This window comes from Carya illinoinensis, chromosome 8, assembly GCF_018687715.1.
Source record: "Carya illinoinensis cultivar Pawnee chromosome 8, C.illinoinensisPawnee_v1, whole genome shotgun sequence".
NCBI classification, from domain to species: domain Eukaryota; kingdom Viridiplantae; phylum Streptophyta; class Magnoliopsida; order Fagales; family Juglandaceae; genus Carya; species Carya illinoinensis.
Window position 1 is genome coordinate 25,854,194 of NC_056759.1, and position 20,151 is coordinate 25,874,344.

The following is a 20,151-nucleotide window of genomic DNA, read 5'->3' on the forward strand; positions in this document are numbered from 1 at the left end:
GGTGAGGCCGACGGACGCCTCCCAGCACAACGGCGACGGACCAACGCATCTCACGGCCCATCCGCAGCTCCATCCGTAGCTCAGACGAGAAATCTACGCCTTATCAGTCTGAAATCGACGACGCTGCCCCTCTGCCACTGTTATCACCCCTTGATTTTTCATGGCTGACAGTCAAGTAGTTTGCTGGAGAAATCGAGCCACGGCCGACGTGCGATTGGTGGAGAAAACACGACCCACAGATGAGAAAATCGAGCTTGGTGGAGGAATGGAGGAATCGATTTCCAGCCCGACGTGATCTGGAATGTTAGGGCTTGAGGAGAGAAGACTCCGCCCGTTTCGTGTTTCTGATTTCAAGTACCCCAAATTATACTCACATGTAATGCAGGTCTACGTCCGTCTCGGTGGAAGGCTTACGTGTTGGGTTTTTATTGGCTGGCTGTTTTTCACTCATTTACAGCCCGACCAGTTCTAAGGTTATCCCATAATCAAATCATGTACTTTTGTATGATTGATGCCATAAATATATCAATGGCTATTATGTTAGGTCTAGTTGAATTATACAGTTCATATTAAATAGAATATTTTATTAAAAAATTAAATAAAATATTATTATAATATAATTTTATTTTAATATTAATTTTATTTTAATATTTAAAAAAATTAAATTATTTATTATATTTTATATAAAAATTTAATAAAATTATAATTATTATATAATATAAGATAAAATGATATAGTTTGATTTTGTATAACTAAATCAGCCCTTAATGAAATTATACGAACATGGTTACGCGTAACAAGATTATTCGTTACAATGTAGTCATGTAACCGGATAATTTTGAATGATAACAAACAACACCAACAACTTTAATAATCAAATAATGTACTTTGGTATAATTTAAGTTATAATGATATGTTAATGATATTAAAAGCAAGTTCTTACAAGACCACTCATTACAATATAACCACGCAATCGGGAAAATTCCAAAGGATAGGTTACTGATTCTAGACTGAGTGATATAAGCTGATTCGACGAATGTTCCATATTTGAAATTTGAAATTCACACTCTTTGGAGTTATTAGATTGAAAATCTCTCGTTAAATGATCAAAAGTTCTTTTTACGAAAAACTTAGTACAATCTGAACAATGGGAAGCGCGTGTCTGGAAGTAGTCCATTCCATCCAACGCGGGACAGTGGAAAATGTTGGTAAGAGCTGACCGACTCTTGAAGCCATGGTGTGAGTTTTTCATGTACGCACTACGCAGAAGTTTCGTGCAATTTATGTATGGCTTTGACCATTTGGCTTCCTCCATTGATCAGCGACTACCCACCGTTTTGAAAGCACAATTCTTCCTCTTTACTTACTTTGCTTTGGTTATACGATTCAAATAAGATATTTTATTAAAAATTAAATAACATATTATTATAATATAATTTTTTTAAATTTTAAAAAATTATAATAATTATATGAAATCTTATATCACTAAACTAACCCTTACTCCATAGCTTTTGTTCTAATTACAAATTTCGTCTCTTTTTTTATTTTTTTATTTTTTTTATATATAATTAAAATGATGATGCAACATTTATACTTTCCATGCTAAGACAAATAAAGTGATGATGTGTCAAAAATGACATTATATTTAAAAAAGAGAAACAAAAGCTTTGTCAACATGCCTTACTAAAGAATTTTTAAAACAAATCCCATAAATAATTTGTAAAGTTTTACAGTATGCAAAGTCTGTGTACTTTTTTTTTTTTTTTTTTTTAAATATGGGTAAATTTAGAATCCATATAACAAAACTCATTTTTAATGATAGATTTCATTTTTTTTAAAGTAAGTGCATGAAATTTGTATACTTTGTGACTGTATTTAGTATAATTATAAAAAGGAAATGGAAAATATTGAAGAGTGAAAGAAAATAAAATACTATAAAAATAAAAACAGGTAAGAATACTTGGGGACATGTTTTGTAGGTGAAAACTTTACTAATTTTGGCAACTTTTTAAAACATATGTTGGGATATCTTGCAGGTTATTGTTTTTCCAAAGTGAGTAGGAAGTCTGCACCCAACACTGAAGAGAGTGTGATTCAATATATGATATTTATCTAATGAGTTGGTAATATTACATCTTATCAAAGATCAAATGCTATGCTGATAATGATGCTTCTGATCCCACAAAGGCCAGAAGATTTTGATCTAATCTATGTGCTAGAGCTGACTGTACTTACGGGGAAAGTTAAAGCATGTCTAAGAACATTTTAACCCTTTTTCCCTTTAAATATTTTGGTGGTTAAGCTGAACAATGACCTACAGTGCTACACGTCAATGTCAACAAATTCAGTATTAAAAAAAAGGAAAAGGTAGCCAAAGGATCCCACCTTTTACCCCTAGCTTGATGTTTTATGGAAAGAAAAATAATTAAAAAAATGTAAATAAAACAAAATAAGATAAGACCGGTTTGAATATGGTGATTTCTTATCAAGCTGGTCATTGCTCAAAAGAAATGGCAAAGCTGATATTTTTAGGAATAAAGTTATTATCTAATTTCAAGATTGTTTGATTTATGACAAATCATTATTATAATTGATATACTTTGTACGTAGGAATAAAAATAAATTATTCCCTCTTTTGGCTTTCACTTTTGTTGTAATTGTATTGTAATTATTTGGTCCATTATCTTTCTTCATAGCATGCACCACATGCAAAGGAAGGGTAGGGTAGTAGTACATTCAATTTTAACAAATGAGTCATTTCCAACTGATTAATGGTATATACAGCCTGAAAGTGTGATGACACTTTATTTGAAAAAAGTAGAATATGTTATTATAAAAAATAAGTTTTTCATGTAGGTCTTATATTTATCTATTTTTTTAAAAAGAAATACGCGAAACTTACATATTTTAATACTGTAAATACATAATTTTGTTTCAAGATCATTATAAAATTCCATTTTATGCACTAACTTAAACTAATAGAAAATGGGTTATTTTACAAATTTGAATAGAAAAGACAAAGCTAGAGTATTTTTTTTTGTTTTTTCTCTACAAATTTTTGAGGTAACACGCCTTTGTCCCCATAGCTTGTCTCTTGCTAACACTCAAGGATTATCTTCTATAATGTTGAAAGTCATTTAACTATATTAAAAATTGATAAATTAGATTTAGAATTCAACATGCTAGCTAATGTTGCTAAATAACTATTAATTAGAGCTATAATACGGGAATATAGAGTGCAAGGACAACACAATGTAGGAAATTATGAAGGTAAGAATCATGCATAAAAGTTATCTAATGTCTCTATTCAGAAAATTTTGAAAAATATATGCAAAAAAGTACCACATCTATAAAAAGATTTTATAAAAATGAACTCACAAACGGACATAAATTCATGTGATACATTAGATTAAATTTACAATAAAAGTAATTTTACAATCGACGTATCACATCAACTCGCTCTGGTTTGTAAATTTATTTTTATAAAATCTCTTTTTTATGAAGATTTTTCCTTATAAGAAGAAATTAAGGGAGTATGAAAATATCACTTTTTACATAAAACCCATTGTTGGAGTATTGCATCACATATTGAAAATATGGAGTTAAAATCCAAAGAAGAAAAGGCTAAAATAGTCAATATGTCATAGTTAGTTAAATCTGTTATTTTACTATAAATAGAGTTCCATAGCAGACTTGTAAAAGCATTTCTTTCATTAATGCAATTCAGAATTCTCTTCTTTTCCTCTGTTTTTCAAGTTCCTCCCTCACTTGATCGAGTCCTTATCATGGTATCAGATTAGAAATTCCGCACCTTTCTCTTCTAGGATTCGATTCATCTTCTTTCTTCTCTTTTCATTACACTTTGTTCTCTACAGTGATTTTCTTCTCTGCATTACAGATTTCTCAGAAAATTTGTAGTGAGCTTTCTGTATTACAGATTCCTCAAGAATTTGTAGTGATTTTTCTACATTACACACTCCAAGATCGTGCTTCTTGATCTTTCTTGAAATGGGTTCTGAAACTTCTGTTGATTCTGTCCCAAGCATAAATCCATCAGACCTTTCATCAAGTCCATACTATCTGCACCCTAGTGATAACCCTGGTGCCCTTCTTGTCTCAGAGATCTTTACTGGAGATAACTATGTTGCTTGGAGCAGATCCATGATCATTTTTTTATCTGTCAAGAACAAAGTGGCATTCATCGATGGTACAATTCGACCTCCACATTTTTCTGAATCTGTTCTTCACACAGCTTGGTTAAGGGCAAATAAATTGGTACTTTCTTGGCTTATAAACTCAATTTCCAAAGATATTCGAAACAGTTTGCTATATGTAAATTCATCTCTTGATCTTTGGAATGAATTGAAGACTAGATACTTAAGAAGTGATGGACTAAGGGTTTTTCACCTTGAAAAATCTTTGAGTTGCATCAATCAAGGTTCTTCATCTGTCACTGAGTATTTCAGTGCTTTTAAAACATTATGGGATGAATATGTAAGCTTTCGTCCTTTTCCAATATGTACTTGTGGAAAAATGTCAAGTTGTATATGTAATCTTTTCTCTTTTTTACTACAAAGGCAACAATCAGACTATGTTCTAAAGTTTCTGGTTGGTTTAAATGATTCTTTTGCATCCATAAAAAGTCAGTTGCTTCTTTCAATCCCATTACCACCTATGGCCAAGGTCTTTTGTTTGTTACTCCAAGAAGAGAGCCAAAGACAGCTAACCAACTCAGTTTCTACTGAAACTCATGCATTGATGGTTAAACAGTCAACTTTTGCAGCAAATCAGTACAGATTTTCCAAAGAAAAATCCAAGAAGTCTATTCTTCATTGTACACATTGTGGATACAATGGACACACAGTGGATAAATGCTTCCAGCTTCATGGATACCCTCCTGGGTGGACTGGACCGAAAGGAAAGAGAATTTATTCTGCTGCTCATGCTGCAATTACAACTACTGATGTCTGTAAACAAAACAGTAATGAGTCTCACATGGTTTCTTTGACTTCTGAAGATTTCAATAAGCTGCTAGCTATTGCCAATTCCTCTCAGTCATCTCAAATCCCCTCAAACACCCAGAATTTATCATCTTGCAATCTTGTTACTTCCTCTCAATTTTCTGGTAATTCTTCTTGAAATTTAGTTTCTACCATTGCAAAATCTAATTGTTCTTGGATATTAGACACTGGTGCAACAGATCACATGATCTGTTCACCCTCATTCTATTGCTTTCCTCCTAAACCAATAAATATATATGTCAATTTACCCAATGGACAAGTTATACCAGCAACACACATAGGAACAATTTGCATTTATACCAATCTTTTCTTGCAAAATGTCTTATGTGTACCATCTTTTACCTTTAACATTTTGTCTATTTCTAAGCTAACCAAAGATTCTAATATTTCTTTGTCTTTCTTTCGTACTCATTGCCTTTTACAAGACCAATCAATGAAGAAGATGATTGGGATTGCATTTGAGAAACAAGGCTTATATTACTTCAATTCTGCCTCTGAAAATTCCCATGCTAATCCAACTCATTTTTCTGCTACATCTAAAAAATCCTTGGACTTATGGCATTACAGATTAGGCCATGTATCTCTTTCTAGACTTTCTTCTCTTAAACATCTTGATCCTTCTATCTCTATGGATTGTCAAAATGTATGTGATATTTGTCCCTTAGCAAAGCAAAGAAAACTGTCATTTCCTATATCACATTGCAAATCTAATAAAATGTTTGATTTGATTCACTGTGACATATGGGGTCCTTTTGGAACCATTTCTTATTCAGGCTATAAGTATTTTTTAACAATTGTTGATGATTTTACACGTTGTACTTGGGTTTATATGCTTAAAACAAAATCTGAAGTTCCATTCCTACTTAAAGGTTTCTGCAAAATGATTACAACTCAGTTTGATGTTGCTGTCAAAATAATAAGATCAGACAATGGACCCGAGTTTCTACTAACAGATTTTTATCATGAAAATGGAATTTTACACCAAAGAAGTTGTGTAGAAACCCCACAGCAAAATGGCCTAGTAGAAAGAAAACATCAACACTTGCTTAGTACAGCTAGGGCTTTAATGTTTCAAGCCAATATTCCATTATCTTTTTGGAGTGACTATGTTCTCACAGCAGCTCATATTATTAATAGGATCCCCACTCCTCTTCTTAAAAACAAAACTCCCTATGAAATGCTTTTTAATAAAACACCAAAACTTACTTATCTAAAAATATTTGGTTGTCTTTGCTTTGCTTCAACACTTCAAAATCACAGACAAAAATTTGATCCTAGAGTTGTCAAGTGCATATTTCTTGGGTATCCCTCTGATATAAAAGGCTACAAAATAATGGATCTCCATACTAAGAAAGTTTTCATCTCTAGAAATGTTATATTTCATGAAAACATTCTTCCTTTTACAGCTATACCATCTGATCCTCAAAATCACACATTTCTATTTCCCCCATCAGCAAATTCATACAGTTATGATACTTTCCATAGTAATCCAGTTGCTAATCCACCTGTATTATCAACTTCACAGATGAGTCATCCACATATTAATGATGATCACAATGATGATCATCAAAATTCTTCTATATCTCAGAACAATCATATTTCAAACAATCCTCCACAACTCAGAAAATCAACTTGACTTAGACAAGCACCTCATTTTCTGCAGGATTATTATTGTAGCCAAGTTTCTTCAAATGCAACTCCTTCAATTTCTTCTACTGATGGTTCTAAACAAGGTAATTTCTACTTTATCTCTCCTTTTCTTTCTGCAAATAGACTTTCATCATCTCATAAAGCCTTTCTTGCTTCTATCACAACTTCATTAGAGCCCAAAACATATAAACAGGCTGCTCAATTTCCAGAATGGCAAAAAGCTATGCAAAATGAACTTAATGCTTTAGAATTAAACAAAACATGGGAGCTTGTTACTTTACCTAAACATAAACAGACCATTGGTTGTAAATGGGTGTTCAGAATCAAATACAAAGCTGATGGAACTATAGAGAGACATAAGGCAAGATTAGTGGCAAAAGGTTACACTCAACAAGAAGGTCTAGATTTCTTTGACACTTTCTCACCTGTTGCTAAGATTACTTCTATTAGACTTTTACTTTCTGTTGTTGCAATTAAGAATTGGCATATTCATCAGTTAGATGTGAACAATGCGTTTTTACATGGTGAACTACATGAACAGGTCTACATGGATTTGCCTCCTGGTCTGCCAAATCAGAACAACAAAGTTTGTAAACTTTTAAAAAGTCTTTATGGTCTTAAACAAGCCTCTAGACAGTGGTTTGAAAAATTGTCTAACTCTCTCATCAGCTATGGCTTCTCTCAAGGTAAATCTGATTGTTCATTATTCATCAAAAAGTCAGCAACATCATTTATGGCATTGATAATGTATGTTGATGATGTATTGTTAGCCAGTGATAGTTTACAAGATATTGAACTATTGAAGAAGTTTCTGGATGAACAGTTTACAATCAAAGACTTGGGGCCATTAAAATATTTTCTTAGACTAGAGGTAGCAAGATCTCACACTGGGATCTCTCTTTGCCAACGAAAATATACACTGGATATTCTACAAGATACTAGCCTCATTGGTTCCAAACTTACAACATTTCCTATGGAATCCAATCTCAAACTGGCTATTGATGATTCAGAACCATATGAAGATCCATCATCTTATAGAAAACTGGTTGGCAGATTGTTATACTTAACAATTACCAGACCAGATATTGCATATTCTGTTCAAGTGTTGAGCCAATTTCTAGCTAAACCGACAGTCAATCATCACAAAGCAGCAATAAGGGTACTTAGATACTTAAAGGCCACACCTGGACAGGGTTTACTCTTCTCTTCATCTTCAGAACTTCAGTTGAAAGCCTTCTTAGACAGTGACTGGACAGGCTGCATTGATACTAGGAAAAGCATAACAGGTTTTGCAGTGTTCTTGGGAAACTCTTTGATCTCATGGAAGTCTAAGAAGCAAGCCACTATTAGTCGATCCTCTGCTGAAGCTGAGTACAGGGCTCTTGCAACTACAACTTGTGAAATACAGTGGTTACTCCATGCACTACAAGACTTACAAATTGACCACTCTCAACCAACCCTCTTATATACAGACAACAAATCTGCTATGTCCATTGCCACAAACCCAGTCCAACATGAAAGAACCAAACACATACAAATTGATTACCATTTAGTTCGAGAGAAGCTGCAGGAAAAGCTCATCAAGTTATTCTATATTCCCTCTCGGCTGCAATTGGCAGATATTTTCACAAAGCCACTTGGATCATTGCCTTTTCACCATACTCTTCGCAAGATGAACATTATTAACATTCATGTTCATCTTGAGGGGGGGTGTTGGAGTATTGCATCACATATTGAAAATATGGAGTTAAAATCCAAAGAAGAAAAGGCTAAAATAGTCAATATGTCATAGTTAGTTAAATCTGTTATTTTACTATAAATAGAGTTCCATAGCAAACTTGTAAAAACACTTCTTTCATTAATGCAATTCAGAATTCTCTTCTTTTCCTCTGTTTTTCAAGTTCCTCCCTCACTTGATCGAGTTCTTATCACCCATTTTACTAAGAACCTCTATCTTGGTGAAGATCAAGACATGGATCATCTAACCCTAGTTATAATAGGTTAGAGCATGTTACTATATGGTCGCCTTCAGTCAGAGAATATCAAGCTTTGGTCATTCTCTCCTCAGCCTTTTTGCTTTAGAAAGAAATAAGAAAAAATGGCAAAATGATCTATAATTATGTCATCAACAGAAACGTTGCAGCTCAGACATATCTATAATTTATAAAATACTAGTCTTGCTCATGTTGAGCCATGTCATCTAACTTGCTCTATAAGTTTAAATATTTAGATTTTAAGAGTTTTTAAAGATGAATTACTTATCAATAAAGACAAGTTAGTTGTAGTTATTGATTACCCATTACTACTAGCAATTTGAATTAGTTCGTAGTCGATACTTGATAGGGCTTTTGTTGGACTCTATCATTAAAAAATTAATATTTTCATATAAATCTTATATTTACTTACTTTTTCTTAAAATGAGTGTGCGGCGCTCGTGTTCTCTATGACTGTAAATATCATTTATCAAATAAAACCTCCTATTACAAACTAGCAATGGTTCAGCTTGAAGATAAAAAGTGTAGCAGAAGCTGGTCTAAGCCTTCACTAATCTTCAAAGAGTTTTTGTCTTCAATCAGTGGGATGTGCTTTCTAATGAATTTCCAAAGGGAAGAATGATAAGCTTTCATTTTAGTGAAAGAAAATTCTTTGGTGTTCTTCATGTATTTCTAATACTTGGTCAAGTCAAGTATTTCCAAGCTTTCACTTTCGAAATTTGATTTTCTTTTTCTTTTAAATTATTATTTTTTTAAAACTATTTTTGACATTTTTATATTTTTCTTCTACACATGGCATATAGTTGGTGGTACTAACGTAACGTTTTTCCTACTAATACTAGCCCATTCCCTAAATTTGGCATGCTACATGTAAAATTCAACAAAAATCCATTTTGGAATCATTCCCACTGTTCATATGAGGACACATTTAGGACCTGTTTGGATTGAGAGAATCTTTAACCCATCTTATTTCATCTAATCTAATCATTACAATTTTTCTAAACTCCAGCACAAAATACAATAAACGATTCAACTTTTTCAAATAAACAAAAATTATATTAAAAATAATATTTTAACAACATTTTATTCAACTTTTAACTTTCGTCTCATCTCATCTTAACTCACTATTTATTAGCTTCTCCTAAATGCCAAACATTCAACCCAATTTCAATTTTTTATTTTATTTATTTATTTTTAATAGGTAATCAAGAAGCTTTATTCATTAGAAAATAAGCATAATCCAAGATACAAGGCACGTATATGAGTAATATCTTAGTAGAATTTACAATCGAATTATGAACATTTAGCCCAATAAAATCTATGGCCTTTCCCAAAAGAACTAAGTTTTAAAAAGAAAGCTTTTAGTTTATGTATCCTCGAAACTTCTATCATATCCATCCCTCCATATGTATCAACATACATATAAGCAGATTGCTGCCATTTGAGAATTACCTTGGAGGCCTCTCCTGAGCACCTTCCAGTGTATGTAAAGGCAGATGATCTAGTATTTCCTCATTCTTCTTACACATCCAACAGTTCTACATTTCCTTAAATTTTCTATAGTGAAATTCTTGACTTAGATAAAAAAGGATAAATCTATTTGTTATCTTTTTTTATCATCACCCTCCCAACATCATTTAATGCGACATTAAATAATAAGACCACAAGTAAGACCTAATAAATAGTATCTAATAATTTAATACCATATCATGGAATGACATTATAATGATTGTAAAAGAGATGACAAGTAACATTATTCAATAAAAAATAAAAGTAGGGAGCTTTTGTCTTCCATATATTCCTAAGTGGAAAGGAATTCATGCCTTAAGCTTCAGAACCAGAGGGGGGTGATTAAGTAGAAAAATGAAGTCTTAGGAAGATCGTCCCAGAGAAAGAATCATCATTGTCACCCTTCATGCTATAATTTCCAGATTCTCTCCTTGCTCAAGTCCTCTAAAACTAAATAAAATGCATGTCTCAAGTTAAATGTTACATTGTACAGAAAAAGGCACCAAAAAAATAAAAAGAAGAAGAAATTAATTGACGTCAGCTTCCCTTATCGCTCCTTGATATACAAGACGATGGAAACTCAAAAACTGAGAAGGATCCAACAATGGTTCAAAGAGGCAGCTTCATTAAGTAGTATTAACTTTGGCGGGTGTGTCACAGGGGGCTAGAGTTTTTGCAGGTAGATTAACACCGCCTCCTTTCACAGACAAAATAGGGCCTTTCACCGAACTTGCTCTGCTCACAAGATTTGAATCAAGATAAACAACTATGACTGTAATGTCATCGTGAAAATGTCGGCGAACGCCTCGGTCAATTTTCTTCAGATCTGAGTACCTCATTTCTCTTTTCTTAGCTGCTTCCAACAAGGCAGCTTTCACAAGCCTCCTGGCACTTCCCTGGATAAGGGCAGCTAATGTCAAATCCCATTATTTCTCAAAGCTACTAATATGATAATTAATGATGATAACCCAAAACAAAAGCATGTGTACTTATTGAATGGACTCAAAAGCCCCAAGGTTAGAGCTCCACAAAGTTTTACAAGTTCTATGGGGGAATTTTTTTTCTTTTTCTTTTTTTTCTTTTTTTATGATAATAAGATTCAGGGTCAGGCGGGCTGGCAGTTCCTCTAAGAAATTCATAGACGGAAAACACACCGACAGACTAGAAATTGCCATTGCTGAGATAAATAACTTACACTGTGTGGATGGTTCTGAACAATATCAACCGCATCCTGATTGCTAAGGTGCTCCCACAGCCCATCAGAAGCAAATATAATAAACTGATCATGAGGTTGAAGTTCATGCACAGAAATTGATGGCTCAGAGCCTAAAATTGGCCTCTTAAAAGGTTCACGAAGGCGAAACTTAGCATACAAAGGCGATCTGTTAAATTCGGGCTTTTTCAGATAGGCATCACCAATGGATCTAGATACCTGCAAAGCAAACATATCCATAAATTAGTAACTTTTGGACAGAAAAATGTTCAACATGCCACTAAAATTGCATCAACACACACACACACACACACGATCCATGTGCAACAACTAATTTTAGTAAATTTATCAAATTCAATGGATTCAAGGTCCATTTTCACATAGATCTTGTAGAGATCATAGTAAAATAATGACGTGCCAAAAAACATCTCCCAGAGAACAGTTGAACCAAATATCCAGCCTATCACTCTCCCCAGTCCACTACAAATTATATTTCTTTCCAATTCACCATTTTAAGTAGTGAAAATCGACTACAAGCTATAAATGGCATTTTAGTAGAAACATTTTCAGAGTCTGATCATTGTAGGGAAAGCATTTCATTTTCATTTTTTCCACATTTTGGATAAATCTACGGACCTTGTCTATCTTAATTTAAACATTTTTTTAGGTAACTTCATTTTATACTTGGGCCTCAGTAAACAAGACTCTAGTCATCTTTAGGGAAATGGAACGAGAAAGAGAAGAGTTCCATTTTCCTAAAGATGAAAGATGAAGAGTTCTCCATCCATTTAGAAAATGGAACGAGTTCTAGAGCAATACAATCCTTCATTCAAAGTTTCAAATTACCATGTAAATTATCATGGAAAATAGAAACGAACCAAGACCCAAGGTCCACCCTCCCTCCCCCCAAACCTCTCCAAAGAAACAAGAATCCCTTCCCACAGAATTCTTTACCGCTATTGTTGGAACTCTGGCCCAAAGAACATTCAGGTGCTCCTAGTAGAAGGGTTAAAATAGAGGGTGAAAAAAAGGAAGAATCTTAAAAAACCTAAAATTTGAGATCTCCTTGGCAACTTTTGCCCCCTTACTGAAACGATTTGCATCCTGATCAATTTACAAAGGCAACTTTAACAGTCTAAGGGTATGTTTGGTTATGGAAAATTTTGAGAATGTTTTGAGTATTTTGTTTTTGAGATGTATTGTTTATTGGGTTTTGGGAAAGGAGAGAGAAATATAAATAATTGTTTTTTTTTTTAAATAAGTTTTATCTTGGGATTTGTGAAAGTGGATAGGAAGAGTAGAAAAATGTTTGAATAGAGTTTCTTATGAGTAGTTTTGGTTTTGATATTTGTAAAAGTTTTTTTGATTTTTGTGTTTGGGTAATGATTGGATGAAAGTTAAAGTAGTATATTTTTTTAAGATTTGAAGATGTTCGGTTTTAAATTTTCAAATTTATTGAAAGCTTTTGAAATTTTTTTTGGTATTCAAACAAGGCCTAGTCTGCATAGGGCTCCCAGATTAGGAACCGTGCATACTCAACAACATGAAAAAGCCTGAATCACATGCAGCCTACACAACACCACAAACTATCACCCTTAACTATTTAGTCGACATATGCTGCGCCCAAGTGGTGAAGGCCTAGGTTTTGGGGTATCAATCCCTTCAAGGTCCAAGGTTTAACACCTCATGGGTGCAAATAATCCTTTGGGGCCACAACCCCTAGTTAAAAGCCAGCTATTTAACCAGTTCCTTATAGGGAAATTTCTAAGAGTGCGGCGCATGGGACCGGGTTTTACTCTACAGGGGTGGGTCTGAAGGGCCCTACCTTGGAGAGATTCCCCGACATTAAAAAAAGAAAAAGAAGCTGCGTGTAGAAATTCAGATAGTACAAAAAAAAATCGAAAAAACCAAAGGATCCACACTATACACTAGGTACAATCTGCACAGCAGGGTAGCTGTAACTAGCTTTGGTGTACTAAAATTAGGTCACATTCTTTCAAGTTCAGAAACTGTTAACGATGTAACATCTCCATTCCACAGATCAGAATGACACACTAGATCATTAAAAACAACAAGTGATAACATAGGTGAGGTTCAAATGAAACATCAGTCAGTATCATCCATGCAAAGAACTCACCTGTATTAAGCCCTTAACACGCCAAACATTACGCCTTAAAATCACAATTTGCGAGTCATCCGGGTGCAAAGAGTGCATCTCCTGTCTCACACATTCTCTTCCCACGTTATGTTCTGATGATAGCTGGATGGCAAAGACTTCTCCAGTTGCCTTGACAAGTCTCCCCAGAACAGCACGGGAATCACCAACATTGGCAATGTAGAGGGTGCCACCACATACCACACCAACCAGGCAGCAAGATCCAACAGCTGCAATTTGGGGTTTCATAGGCCACTGTTTGGTGACAAGAGACAGAAATCCCTCTTCTGTTGCTTGATATGCTTTTCGAATCACATCCACCGACATGGATTGTTGCTCTGAGGCAAACCCTGCTAAGAGACCAATTTTAACCCAGTCATAAACCCAATCATAAGGCCAATGACTCAATTTCCACGTTGAACGAACAATTAAAATATGGACAAGACAATAGCCCAGATTACTGAAGGAAACTCACATAAATTTTCATTAACATCAATTGTAATGTAATATGAACTAAGTACATGTCAATTTTGGCATTAACTAATAGTCTCTTCCTAAAAGTCCATCTGGGAGTAGATTTCTTACTCTTTAGATGCTGGAATAGATGATCATTAATGTAACGTGAAGTCTCAGGCCCACCATGACCATCATAAATTCCAATAAAAGTGCCATACGGGCCAGACTCGAGTAAGCTTAAGGGACCAGACTCAATCTGGCTCTGATCCTCAAGCAAATTGTTGGCCTGGACAACTGCCATTGAGAATTCACCACTCATATGCTGACCGGTGTCTTTGTACCAAAGTAGTCCATCTTGCCGGCCTGCTGCATCCAAACTCCTGTGGATATAATGGTCCGAGGACGGCAGCCAGCAGGCCCTCAGAAAGTTCATCAACCTTGATAACATCCCTCATTTCACCTGGGCGAGCCTCCTGTTCTGCCACATCCAAAAATGGATGCAATACCTCCCTCTCCCAAGACCCCAGCAGCCTCCTTGAATGAAGACCAAGATGACCATTATATGAAGGAAATAAAAGAACACGTGTTAACAAACTAAGACCAAAATTCATTCCCGCAACTGAAAAAAGATATTAAATTTCAATCTAAATATTCAAAATCTCACTGGAATGAACATAATATGGCATGAAATATAAAGCCCATCTCCAATTCTGCTAAGAACTTAAAAAGAACTGTGACCCGCAAGCTAATACTACCTATAAATGGATAGCACACCAGAAATAAACAACTAAGAATTGCGGCAAAGTGTAATGATCAACCTACCTCCACATTCAACCATACGATTAGTTGAACGCACACCCAAAATTCAGTAACTTTTCAACAACCCAATAACAAATTAAAAACAATAATTCAAAAAAACACATCAATCACATAAATGGTCCAAGTAAAAAGAGAACAAAGGTATAGAGGAGAAAACAACTCACAGTATAACTAGGCAACGAGATCGGTTCTGGTCAGCCACCGAATAACACAGAAAGAAAATGATGGGGATCTAAAAGAGACTGAGCAATACATGTGGGTATGAAAGCGTCAGATCCATAGATCCATCAAATAAAACCGTGGGTAGTAGGGTTTTCGCATATGGTTCACTCTCTCCTTCTCTTCTCTTTTCTTTTTTCCTCTTTTTTTGCACCGTAGTTTGGATTTAATGGTGGGAGATGGAGGAGGTAGAAGATGGATATAACTGAGTACGGAGCTATCAATCAGTGTGATTAATCGAGCTGAAACGCTTTCCCCTGCCCCTCTATCTCTCTGGTCCTTCACAACGGACAACGCTCGATAAAGGAAAGGGACGAACAAAAGCGATGGCTGAAAGCCAGCAATGCATATTGGCAGCCATGGGCTCCACATATAAACCAAAAGAAAGAGAAAGTAGATAGAAAGCGACAGAATATAGTTAAATAATTATTGTGATTTTCTTTTCTTTTTTTCTTTTTTGTCTGAGCTTAATAATTATTACAGTTCCAAAAAATACACCTGCATTTGGTCAAACGTTTCATCACACACAAAATATTTGGTCTCAATCCATCGAGGGAAAAAAACAAAATTTGGATTGTAATGACATATTTTGTTTCATTCTCGAATTGAATAAAGAATAAATATGAAAATTTTTTGAAAACTTGCTTTTAAGCCCATGCAAATTTTTTTCCCCAAGACCAAACAAGGTTTCTTCTTCTTCTTCTTCTTCTTTTTCTTTTTTTTTTTTCTCTCTCTCTCTGTCTCCTTCATTTTACTCACAATTCCAGAATATGGGAAAAACTGAAGGATAAAGTTTAAATTTTTAGGATTTTTTTTTAAAATTCTTTTTCCAGGCTTCATCTTGGTTTCTAGTGTTGTAGATGGGCAAAATTGAAGGATATAATTTGCATTTTCTTAAAATTTTTTTATCCATGCAGTCCAATTGAGAACATGCATTGCATGATGCAAACTTGTCTCCCCTTTGTAAAAATTATGAAACTTATGATGAAAATATTGAGAGGTTGTGCTTTTAGGACTGGTTTGGATAGCAAAAGCGTTTTATCCAATCTCATCTCATGTCATTTCAACACATATCTTATCTTAATATTCAACCACCATAAATACAAATACTTTTAAATTTCATATCTTCAATTTTTTCATCTAATTATTACTTAATCGTTATAATTTTTCTAAAATTTCAAATAACATAATAAATAATTCAACTTTTTTCAAATCTCAAAACAAAAATAATATTAAAAAATTATATTCTCACAATTTTTTAACTTTATTTTTATTCAATTTTTTTTTCTTTTTTCTTAAAACTCCATAAGCATCTTAAGTCAAACCATTTTATTACTATTTATTAGAGTAAATGATACTGTTAGCCTCATAGCAAAGAATATCACAGCACCACCACTTGCAGAGAACATCACAGCACCTTTTAGAATAGAACTGCAGGAAATCTGTTATTCTCTCCAATACATTGTAACCAACTTATATTCCTTTATTTTTTTTAATGTGTATAAATACACTCAGCTACTGAATGAAATTCAAGGTAGAAATTCTGAAAACTGTCTGTCTAACATGGTAGCAGAGCATACCGACTAATTGTCACTCAGATCCATGGCTACACCATCCTCTTCCTCTTCTTCTCCACACTCCTCCATTCCATCAACCTTCTCCCATATTGTTACAACAAAATTAACCACAGAAAACAACCTTCTATGGAAAGTACAGATCTCTGCATACCTAAGAGGGCAAGATCTTTTTTCTTACATTGATGGCACCTTTCCTTGTCTCTCTGAGTTTCTACCCCATGCTTCTAATACAGTCCCAAAAGAAAATCCAGCTTTTTTTTTCTTGGAGACATATTGACTAGCTTGTGTTGAGTATACTGTTTCTTCACTCTCAGAGTCCATAATAGCTCCTGTTCTTTCCTCAAGTACAACTCGAGAATTATGGGTCTCACTTACATATATGTTTGCCTCTCATTCTCATGCAAATGAGTTTCAGGTTCGTTTCTAGCTCACTAATCTCTTATGAGGAGATCAAACCATCTCCGATTACTTTGGGAAGGTACTCTCCCTTGCAGATTCTTTAGCTGTCACCGGTAACCCTCTTTCTGATAAAGAGTTCGTTACCTACTTACTAAATGGACTAGGACCTGCATATGAGACTTTTATCACCTTTATCACCACAAGGACTGAGCCCCTCTCTTCTCAAGAACTAAATCAGCTTCTCCTTATTCATGAAAATCATGTTTCTCACAATATAAGGAGTGTCATCTCCTCTTTAGAGCCATCTGCCAATTTCAGCGCTGCTGCAAATCGTAACCAAAGTGGCCGTGGTTTTTTCCGTGGTGGACGTCAAGGTCGTGACAGAGGACATTTTTCTTATGGTCAAAGTGGTCAAGGTTGTGGTGGACATTCCTTCTCTCTAAACAACACACCACAATCACAGCAATATATAATGCTCATCGACCAACCTATCAGGTTTGAAATAAAACAGGGCATGTTGCCCTCCAATGCCAACATCGGTTCGATCTAGGGGTGTGCAACCGGATCTAGAACTGGGTATCCGGCCATAACCGGATCCGGATCCGGAGTTCAAAATCCGGGTGGTTATCCGCCCGGATTGAACTTGGACTTAATCCGGGCGGATAACCGGATTCAATCCGGATATCCGGATTGTAACCGGATATCCGGATTTTTTTTGATTTTTTTGTTTTTAATCCCGGATATCCGGGTTATACCCGGATTCAATCCGGGTTTTGAAAAAAAAAAAAAATTCTAAAAAAATCTCTATAACTTAAAAAAAAATTATAGCACTTTTTTTAAAAAAAAAAAAATCTGATCTCATATTTTAGTTGCCCAGATTTTTTTAAAAAAATAATTAAAACACTTTAAAAGAATTTTCTAAAAAAATTAATTGAAGAACAAAAGAAAAAAAAATGCAAACTAAATAATATTGTTGTTACATCACAATGCAAAACATAAATTTACAAAGAATAAAATAAATACTAATACATCACAACTAATTAAACTAATACATTAACCGATAAAAAGGAAAAGAAAAAAAGATCATCCTTCAAGACAAAAGAATGATCACAATCTTCCCCTCCTCTTGCTTGTTCTTCAGATGGAGGATCTACAGCATCATCTCCTTCCACATATCTTCCAGGCCATCATCTTCAGCATCAGTTTGATAATCCTACCAATAATTAGAAGGATAGGATAAAAATATTATCAGAAAAACCAAAAAGGGCGACAGATAACTAGGAATAGCTTTAAAAAATTCAGATAGAATGGAATCTGGGCATAATATACATGCCCCCAACCATATTCAGAACTCATAAATGCAAAGGATTCAGCACAGCCAAATTACCTTCCCTTGGAAAGCAAGAAGAGCTTCATCAGCATCTTTCTTGGATTTGAAAGCCACAAGTTTATAGTGCGGCCCTCTTAACTCCTAGCAAACAGAAGAAAAACCAGTAATTCAACAAGAAGACAAAGAAAAGGAAACAAAATTGTCACAGAAAAAGTGGTAGAATGTTAACTAAAGTTTGAATCCAATCCAATGTTTCTAATAATAAGATCCTGATATGGAAAAACTAGCAAAAACGAACTTTATAAACAAACACACACATACAGGCATGAATGAGCCACCATAAAAGGCACAAACAAAAACAGACGGCCACCATTATCAATGAGTTAAATTGTTACAAACACTTGATACAGACTAGTCTTCCAATTTTTCTTAGGTGTCCAAATGATGCAAGAATTTGAAACTAACTATTCTAATTGCTTTCTTTCCTGGAATACTCTTATCTCAGCAACCCAACTAATTGAAGACCTAGAGGTATATGAAAAAAAAAACTAAAACTAAAAAAATAACATGCTTACATACGATTCGAGATTATTGAGAGCCGTAAGATCCTCCTCAGGTGAACCCATGGTGACAAACACCAAACCTCTATTTCCGATCTTGTTATGCATAGAAAGCTTCACCACCACAGAAAAACACCACAAACCCAGATCAGGAAAACAAACAAAAACCATAACCCATCTGAGACAACAGATACAATATTGCTAAAATAAAGAAAAAGAAAACCTCCACATCTATCTGAGAAAGATAGATTCACAATCGGCCCGTAGCCCAGATCTAAACCAAAAAGAAGAGAAAAAAAAAGTTTAATAAACACAATAACAACATCTAGAGAGATTAATGGATCAAAAACTCACATCCCTAACAAAGGCTCGTAGCCCCAACTGCAGAAATCCTTTACTTTTTATAGATCTACACACAGAAACTCAAATATATAAATACGAACTCAGATCTAGCTAAAGTGGGCAACGGCCAACGAGAGAGGAAAGTGATATGCAAACACCAAAGCTTAGATCTAGCCAGAGTGGGCAACGACAGATGATGAAATAATTTATAGCTTCAACTGGATCCACCGAGAAAATCCAATACAAGCCCAGAAAGAAAAAACCAACCAAATCGAGAGAGAGAGAGAGAGAGAGAGAGAGAGAGAGAGAGAGAGAGAGAGAGAGAGAGAGAGAGAGAGAGAGAGAGAGAGAGAGAGAGAGAGAGGGAGAGAGAGAGAGATTAACATACCGTAGGCTTCGACGGAGTTGAGAGACGACACGGCTAGGGTTGAGCGACGGCACGGCTAGGGTTGAGACTTGAGAGAAGACTGAAGTGAGGGAGGCTTTGAAATTTGCAATCCGTTCGAGAGTTGAGAGGAAAAGAGATCAAAGATTCAACCGGCGTCGTTTTCGACAAATAACAAACCTAGCGGGCGGTTACGGATTACCGGATTATAAAACCGGATTCGTAACCGGATCCAGATTTTATAAAACCGCTCGGGTGTAATCCGGGCGGATAACCACCCGGATTCACTCGGATCCGGATTTCCGGACCGGACCGGAAAAAAATCCGGTCCGGATGCACACCCCTAGTTCGATCACTCTTATCAATTTGAAGCTCCAAGTTCCTTCTCGCCAAACTACACTGCACCTAATTCCCTCTTTGATACTACTTGGTATCCTGATTTAGCAGCAACCCATCATATTACAAATGATTTGACTGACTTGAATATTTCATCTGCGCAATACACTGGTGGTGAAACAATTC

At 34.9% G+C, this 20,151-nt stretch overlaps 2 protein-coding genes across 4 annotated transcripts; both read right to left on the minus strand.

Moving 5' to 3' along the window:
* Positions 1-10,516: 10,516 nt before the first annotated feature.
* On the minus strand, positions 10,517-15,376 carry LOC122318936 (probable protein phosphatase 2C 46). 3 transcript variants are annotated; one of them, XM_043136701.1, is made up of 5 exons: positions 14,982-15,376; positions 14,128-14,532; positions 13,525-13,895; positions 11,370-11,606; positions 10,517-11,070 (listed from the first exon to the last, which is right to left on the minus strand). In XM_043136701.1, exons 2-5 carry the CDS (start codon positions 14,444-14,446, stop codon positions 10,801-10,803), a joined length of 1,197 nt encoding a protein of 398 aa, XP_042992635.1. In that variant the 5' UTR covers positions 14,447-14,532; positions 14,982-15,376; the 3' UTR covers positions 10,517-10,800. The 3 variants fall into 3 exon arrangements, with proteins under 3 accessions (XP_042992635.1, XP_042992636.1, XP_042992637.1); XM_043136702.1 differs by having other exon boundaries at positions 14,128-14,553; XM_043136703.1 differs by having other exon boundaries at positions 13,525-13,892; positions 14,982-15,375.
* A 2,644-nt stretch (positions 15,377-18,020) lies between these two features.
* On the minus strand, positions 18,021-19,553 carry LOC122317885. Its single transcript, XM_043134935.1, has 3 exons — positions 18,918-19,553; positions 18,400-18,483; positions 18,021-18,225 (listed from the first exon to the last, which is right to left on the minus strand). Exons 1-3 carry the CDS (start codon positions 19,071-19,073, stop codon positions 18,163-18,165), a joined length of 303 nt encoding a protein of 100 aa, XP_042990869.1. The 5' UTR covers positions 19,074-19,553; the 3' UTR covers positions 18,021-18,162.
* Positions 19,554-20,151: the final 598 nt, after the last annotated feature.

Excerpts from the sequence above, each read along its gene's own strand:
- LOC122318936 (XM_043136701.1), bottom strand. The coding sequence starts at position 14,446 with ATGTTATCAAGGTTGATGAACTTTCTGAGGGCCTGCTGGCTGCCGTCC. Across the intron at positions 13,896-14,127 it reads TCTATTCCAGCATCTAAAGA|CAGGGTTTGCCTCAGAGCAA; the intron begins GTAAGAAATCTA and ends TTGGTCTCTTAG. Across the intron at positions 11,607-13,524 it reads GTGTTAAGGGCTTAATACAG|GTATCTAGATCCATTGGTGA; the intron begins GTGAGTTCTTTG and ends TTTGCTTTGCAG.
- LOC122317885 (XM_043134935.1), bottom strand. The coding sequence starts at position 19,073 with ATGGTTTTTGTTTGTTTTCCTGATCTGGGTTTGTGGTGTTTTTCTGTG. Across the intron at positions 18,484-18,917 it reads TCAATAATCTCGAATCGTAT|GAGTTAAGAGGGCCGCACTA; the intron begins GTAAGCATGTTA and ends TCTGTTTGCTAG. Across the intron at positions 18,226-18,399 it reads TTCTTGCTTTCCAAGGGAAG|GATTATCAAACTGATGCTGA; the intron begins GTAATTTGGCTG and ends AATTATTGGTAG.